This window comes from Phytophthora infestans, genomic scaffold, assembly GCF_000142945.1.
Source record: "Phytophthora infestans T30-4 supercont1.36 genomic scaffold, whole genome shotgun sequence".
Lineage (NCBI taxonomy): Eukaryota > Oomycota > Peronosporomycetes > Peronosporales > Peronosporaceae > Phytophthora > Phytophthora infestans.
Genome location: NW_003303723.1, coordinates 1,352,359 through 1,360,296, shown reverse-complemented (window position 1 = coordinate 1,360,296; position 7,938 = coordinate 1,352,359). Strand labels below are relative to the sequence as shown.

Genomic DNA, 7,938 nt, shown 5'->3' with positions numbered 1-7,938 from the left:
CTTCTTCTGCATTCAAAACGTCTAGAGCGACACATTCACAAGCTTCGCCCTTCGTTCTCGAGGTGAGGGGCCTTATTTGGGCGAGCTTATTGGACACATAAAGAAAGTCTTCATCCGGCCTTCGCTGTGGAAGTGGGTACTGCTGCAATGGGCACGAACGGTCCTCAGGCGATATTTAACAGCCTGCAGATGAAGTACCAGGACAAAGCGCACCTCTTGCGGCATCTACCAACCTGAACGACGATCAAAAGTCGCTGAAGATACCTTATGAGCAAGGCTGCTGAAGCGACAAAGTTCGAGACCTTCGCAGACGTGTACTAGTGAGCCTCTTTAGGATGTGCCTAGACGAGGCAAGGTTTTTAATTCGATAGCCCGACGAGCGTAGAGCCTGCTGGTGTTTAAAACGAGATGCTTTTTCTGAAGTGCTTTGAGCTCCGCTTCGATGACCCCCCCCCCCCCCCGAAGAAGTGATGCGGACTCATTACGACTACGCGCAGCGCCTTTCGCAATGTACTGTACGCAGTGGAGTGACGGAGTCTTTGCGCTCCTAGAGGCTATACTATGATACGAATCTTTCGCAAGTGTTATGCTAAGGTTATCAGGTCTACTTTTATAATCTTTCATTTTTATATTATCTCACATGTGCACTGTAGGGAAGTACAGACAACGACGGTGAAATCCGCCACCCTCTGAAAGCCATCCTCCATAGCAGTTCTTTTTTTGTTTTTGCGACAGGAAAATCCGTCGCACATTTTTATTGGTAGATAAAACGAATTAATTAGCAAAAAGCAAAGTTGAAAACCTCAACGTCTAGTGGCTGGCAGGCCGCTGTACTGTTGGGCGGTAGCTGGCAAACCAGGGCCGACGTTGTCTCGACAACAACATCAAGTCCTTCTTTTAAAACATGTGCGTCGAAGTTATCGAGTATAAGCACTGATAGTGCCTCGATCTCGAACTTGAGCAGCTCTCGTACATATATCGCCCACACTTTGGCATCCATAAAACTGCTCTCCTGCACTGAGTATACATGACCAACCGGATGTGTTAGTAGCTCCACGATTATCACACTATTTAATAAAGCAATTATATAAAATCAGCAAAATCAAAAGATATTCCAAACCGCTGACATAGTCTCATAAACGCACTTAGACCCTTCTCACCGCTTTCCTTACCAGCAAGATACGTTTGAAGCCATCGCGTTTGCTGCTCTTTGAAATATTGAATCAGTAAATCTGTACAAATACTAAGCAACAAGCGGTTTTAGGTCACAATGTAAAAAGTAAATTAATAAGAAGGCGGTTTACCCATTCTTCTCGTCGCACATCCTTCATAAAGGTTCCCAAATCGTGAGAGAAGTGTATTAACGGCGCTGCACTCTGGCCCTTCAAGGTTTTGCTGGTTTGGGCACCCGCAAAGTCTTGGATGTTCTCTTTATCGTCTAGCCAGTCGCGAAGAGTCGTGCGAGGGATATTTAGTCTCTTTGATGCGGCTTGGCAGCTTCCTAACGACTCAGCAGTCGCGATTGCTTCGCGCTTGGTTAGAATTGTATAGGAGCGCTGAGGCGCCCTTTCCAGAGTGATAGAAATTCTAACTATATGTGATATGCTACCCGTAGGAACCAGTCGATTCAATTTACTCTATCATTGGCTAAAATAAAAACTTGTTCAAATCTTTTATTTTTGAACTTCAAGTGTTCGTGGCGGATTTGTATGGTATGGCGGATTTCACCGTCGTTGTCTGTAAATCCTAGTGGCGTTTTATACCTATCGCAACCGATACACCGACAAGCACGTTAATGGTAACGGTGTTACACGCAAGTGGCTACACATAGCCACTTGGCTACGAAAGAGGTTTTCCACATTGGTGTGAGACACACCGATGACTACATTTGGCAGACTGTTGGTCTGCCAGCATTCAAGGCATTCATTGGTTGAAAGTCAATATCTTCAACTTCTTCAACCAATTAAAATAATATGATTTTGTCAATCATTCGTTGATAAATACCTTTCATTTTGAATATTAGATTAGGAGGAAACCCCAAACAAACAAACAAACAGTTAAATCGGCTTTGCGTTCCTATTAAAGTAGATCTATACTTTCGGACAAAAGTATAGTTAATCTAAGTGAAACGCAGCTTACGCTTCCTCATACACGTGTGCTAACGAGTAAGCCGGAGTAGTGGGCTTAAAGTAGGCCCATTACATTTATAGCATGAATTTCGTGCAATGGGCCTACTTATTTGTCAGAGCTGAGAACCAGTATGCTTACAAGCAGCTATACCGCACGGTAGCCGAGTGCACGGAGCGGGTTTTCAAGGTCAAGCTGGCTGTTAAGTACGGCAGTTTGGACCATGCAGCCTACATCGCCAACGCGTATATGACTGTGTGGCGCGCAAGTGTCGAGAGAAAATCAGTCTACTTACGGTCCAATACTCTAACAAAACCATCATGGAAATTAAAATTAGATTCATGGACCATCGGAGGAGCTCAAGGTGGTGGCAAGTTGTGCACAGGGAGGTGGCGTGCGGACAAACAAGGTGCGAACGCAGACTGGTGTATTTTTCGGAGCTTTGGTCGCGGTGGCACACGATGAGTGCCATCCCTGGCATTCCATTCGTCGCCATTATCGAACCCAGGCACCAGAGGCATACTTCGCTCTTCGGCTTGGCGCTCCTGATTCTGCCAGTGATGAGCTCAGTCATCTCAACGCTGTCTTCCTCGTAATTAAAATTCTTGCACACCTGCCAATTGTGGATGCACATTGGTTCTCGGGGGTCGAGTAGCGGTTAAGTCGATATCAAACCGCTCATTGAGAGCCGTGGCAGTACCGACGTAGGAGCAAGCCCAGTCAGTCGACATGAACGCCTCGCAATCGCACCTTTATAGGTCCTAAATTTACTTGATCTGTAACGAAACACATGGTAAGATTGAATTTTGCTCGTCTTCCAACGTAAGACATTCACCTTGTCACTAGTGATGACGGGTTGAAGGCTAGAACGGAACATGGGCATTCGATCGGGCTCGCCAAGAACCTCAACCTAGTCAAGTACCCACGGTGTCACCCTTGCTAATGTTGCCGTTTTTGGCCTTGCAGTACCTTATCAGCATAAACCGGTAGCACAATTAGACGCCATGACCAAAGGAAGAGCAGAGAGCTCATCGAGTCGCTCGTTTCTTCACGACTTCTTCTCCTTGGAAGAATATTGAGTGCGAAACACTTATTCGTTTCACTGTGCCATGCTTCATCCAGTATGCATCTGGGTAACATGCTCCAAAGCACGAAGAATCATTTATTTTGACAAAGGTCCTGCATATAAAAAGAATTATATCTTCCACGCAATGTCAGCTTGTACTAGCGTGTAAGGAAAAGAAAATGCACCTCCACAAAAGTGTCCAAACGAACCCTTAGGACGGTCAGCTCGAATCATAACCTGTATACGAGGCATCGAGTCGTTAAGGACAACACTGGTCCTCGCGCGCTTGGATCATTCGCAGCTTGTATGACACGTCCAGCGAAGAGAAGGAGAACAGCTAGAGAGCGCGAAGCTAGCTGCTGCGCTTCTATGTCTTACTTAAGCGTATATTTATCATTGCTTAATCACGTACTTGATACGATACTGGAAAATGCTAATTCATTCTACCGCAACCGGCCATTCGGGGAAATTGGACCATGCATTTATAATACACGAGATCATCACTGCGTTTTATATTGCCTTGCAAACAGAACAAACTCAGGTCATGTGTGTGCGAGCCTTCAACAGGCCGATATATACCGCCAAGAGGCATCAGCAACTGTAAATACTTCATCTGCACAGCCGCAGCCTCTCGCAGCGTCAACTACTTAGCGTACTAGCTACTAGCTCGGTCCCCGTCGAAGCAGACACGACGTATCGCCTTCATCTTGTTTCCATAAGCGCTCTCGTTTCGTTCTATTATATATCGACGGACACAAACTCCGCAACATGGGACGCCAACTCGATTCGCGGGAACTAATCACCAGCATCGCCACCAACATAAAGGGGTGCTACTATATGCTGGTGGAGGCGAAAAGCACTCCAGACGGTGCTCCTAGTCGAAGGCACGATCTCCCATGGGCAAGGCGGATCTTCATCAAAAACGCCCCCCCCCCCTAAATTATTGCCGATAAATCCGAATTGTTTAGCTGTGCCCCCCCCCCCTCCCCACCACCACCACCCCTCCTCTCAGATTTCAGACCTGGCTCCGCTACTAACCGGGGCTAGCAACGACTCGGTCAGTCAACGCTTGCCAGGGTTTCAACACCGATGTCCTCGAAGTTGACGACTCGTAGTCCACCACGGCGAGACGTCGACTGTGGGCGAGTTCAAGTTAAAATCTCACATCCGTCATCACATGCCACTACGGAAGACATCGGATGACTGCGTCTCTCGTTCCCTGACACGCCATCTCGCAGTGGAGGGGCAGCCTCAATCAGTTATTCAGACGACGCTCCATCGCTCAGCAACTAATCCTCGTCGCGGGTGATCTCCTGCTTGTCGACGACGGATTTCGCGATGGAGTTTACATGATCTTAAAGAGGCGCGTATGTTGTGCGTAGATGCTTCAGCGGTATTCCGTAGCACGTACGGCTCGTGTTCCACTTGTCGGAGAGCCTATCCACGGTACAGGGGCCGTCTACGTGGTCGTCCTTCTAGGATACACGTACTCGTGTTTCTGATTTGTGTACTCGGAAACAGCCTGTTTGCGCAGGTGTACAGCACTCACATTGCTCGTGTTCTCTCTGCACTTGCAAGCAACGACAGTTCCCATAGCTAGTGGCTTTTACCAAATTCAGAGCTCCGGATAATCACCACGTGCGGCACCTTAATCGCCAGGTCATATTTGATAGCACTCCAGCACCGCTCCACGTTCTTGCGAAATTCGATGTGCGCATCCTCGATATTCGAGCTCAGTTAAAGCAATCCCACGTCGTTCATGCAGCACTGTAGTGAATCTTTTAGCGCTCTTTGAGGTGGTGGTGTTTTGCGACAATGTAGACCTGGGAATTCTACCAGCCAAATGTCGCTGCGTCAAGACATCGGAAATTCTGGCTAGGTTTTTTTTTACATATTAAGGCGAGATGCCTAACTCTAGATTTTACTTAATCCTCGCTGCAGTGGATGGACACACTCAGTTCGACGAATCAGAAGCTCTGGAGTAACTCCTCTTTGTGACCTTAGAATGACGGCAGCTGCGAAACCAACATGTCTTGTGGTATTTCTTATCGCTCACATTTAAAAAGAGCGATATCTAAACAGTCTGGCAGACCTCGGCGGATGGTAGAAGGTTCGTCAGTGTGGTAAAGTGCTTTCTTAAAAATGAGAGATGGGATCTGACAAGGAGTCATTATCACAGATTAGTGACGACGCCCGGTGGTTAGGGTGGATCCAGATTTCTCGACGTAGATCCGTACTGCACTAAGTGGATTAGGCTGAGGTAAAGTGGATCGAAGGTCGAGACTATCACTCTGAACTTCTAGATGAGGTAGGTGACGTGGTCCGGATTCAAGGGTTTGAGGATTTCACACCGAGTGACTTGGATCTATGGTATAGGGGTGGTGGATCCAACGGATATCGAACTTTCGTGGAGCGATGGAGATAACCGACATTCGTAATGTGGTGTTGGATGATTGGAGGGCTCAGATCCACGATGAAGAGTACGCTTGCAGTAAGGAGGGCTAAAGTGGCTTGTATCCGGAACAGTATACCTGACCTTGCGATGATTGCGCCATGGATTAGGCGGATCTGATGCTGATACAGCTGGGGTGATGGACCAAGGAGAGAAAGGGCAGGAAGCCGAGCTTGGTAGGGGATTTAGCAGTTAAAAAGGTATCCAGACAGGTAAAGGCTTTTTAACTATGAATAAGAATTCAATTTGCACAGTGTTACGCAAGTGTCTTCCTGCCCTCAAGAATCGGAAATAACTTGGCCGACGAGCTCGGTGAAGGTTAGGAATTGCAATCTAGTGTTGGTAGTGATAACTGGATAATATATTGGCCAAATACTACCACCTAGTGAGCTTTTCTTTACACGTGCAGACCCGAAAGGCTAACCGGATTACTACTTGGCCGGGTAAACCTAAGAGGCTCTCAACTCTCAAGATCCCGCTATAGGAAGCGGCAAGTACGACGCAAAGGAACGCAAAGGCAAGGGAACACACCCGCAAGGCAACCCTACGGCCATATCCCAGATCTAGGCCCTGGATCCACCAAGCTCGAATATTCGCTTGGGAATCAGAAACAACTACGGACGCAGAGTGAAGATCTAGCCTCTACTGCTCCACCACACCCCCACGCCTCGCCAAACACTCAAGCTTCACCACTTGAACTCTTCGAAAGTTACCGAGAGAGCAAGATCCCGCCCTACCGACGGATACACAAGGTGAGGAAAGCTTAGTAGATCTCGGATCATCGGGGGACTCTCTCGGTTAGTCGGTGTCTGGGCACTGTTGGTAAGTTGGATCTTGCAATCCCGCAGATTTTGATGATCTCACTACACCACATCAGCGAGAGATGTCATCGACAGGCCGGATGGCTACGCTGCAAAGAAGGAAAAGAAAAAGGAAGTCGATGCAAGTGGTTCTTTAATTACGATACATTATTTAATCAACGCCCAGGGGTGAAGACGCGAGATAATATTGGTGGGGAAGCGAGTTGCAAAATTTGTGCAGCATATGAACGTGAGCCTAGGGCAGATACCAATCGTTTGCTTAGCTCTGATTACATTCTTAGCACGAAGAAAACGCGCAAGAGGCCGAGCCGTGTGCACGTTTACCACAAGTCGCTTAGAGACGATAATATCCGGAAGCATTTGCAATTAAGGCACTCACAGCGCTGGGAAGATTTGGTAGCTGTCTGGTTTTAGTAGCCGATCTCACTCCTACCCTCAAGATCTCTTTTGCGAGACTTCAATATAAGTACGTAACAATTACAGAGCAGTACGAAGCGCTGAAAAAACCTATAGCAAACACTTCAATTGCGTTTCGCGGAGTCTGGATTGGGTGATTCCCTGCACTAAGCGAAGGTAAGATTGAACTCGTGTATCTAGATCTCTAGTCTGTTTGTGTTCTTTCTAAACTGTCTTTTCTGTCGTCGGTCACAACGGAAGGAGATGAAGGAAGAGTATCGATGCTCTCGCTACTTATTAAAAATCGCAGATCGCGTATCTCCATTACCTAGCAATGAGGCATGTGCTGATGCTGAATTTGATCGGTGGTTTGAGATAGTTTGCATTACACTCTGTAGGAAGTGACTATAGTTACCTCAAGCGCCTGAAAAGCAGAGAAAACAAGATACGCAACCGACTTATGGACTTTTCACTGGAAGGAGAGCTTCACGCAGACCAAAAGCTCGAGATAGTCGCACTAGCATCGTCTTCAGAGGGGTGGAGCGCTCCATCAGTTGCGCGACAAAACAAGGGGGGGGGGTATCAATTGCTTTGTGATCTTCTGACCTGGCTTAGACATTAGGAACAATAATGTGAGATGCTATCCTGCTACTGTGAGATGCTACTTGCTACGGTCTGCCAGTGTCCAGTGCCAGACGTCATTGCCACAGCCCAAGACACTGGCAATACCAGTACTACCGATCCAACCTACAACCCCACGCGTGTCTATGCATGTACTGCATTTTGGCGTACCGGTCTGCAACGCGCTCACGTGCGAGCGGCGTGCGGAAGATACCAAGGACTGTATGAAGGACGACATTGGTGGCGGTGAGCAACTGCAACTGCGTTGCAGGTGATGGTGAACTACTTAGCTTTCTATAGACTATCTTAGACTTAGTATGTGCTAATCTAACTTTGCGGAACATGGAGGTTCAGGTGCTGGCAGCTCTCACTCTCACAACTGCTTTTGTTGTGCTGCGTGCACAACGAGTGAGAGGCAGCAAGCACCAGAACTCCGTGGTCCTGTCGTGGTACTT

General features: G+C 47.6%; 1 protein-coding gene across 1 annotated transcript; it reads right to left on the bottom strand.

Annotated features, from left to right (window-relative positions):
* Positions 1–778: 778 nt before the first annotated feature.
* PITG_14751 (uncharacterized protein) lies at positions 779–2,352 on the bottom strand (the record flags this gene model as incomplete). The annotated part of the gene is made up of 5 exons (XM_002898582.1): positions 779–1,012; positions 1,173–1,208; positions 1,305–1,438; positions 1,877–1,904; positions 2,281–2,352. 5 exons carry the CDS (start codon positions 2,350–2,352, stop codon positions 779–781), a joined length of 504 nt encoding a protein of 167 aa, XP_002898628.1.
* Between the last annotated feature and the right edge of the window lie 5,586 nt (positions 2,353–7,938).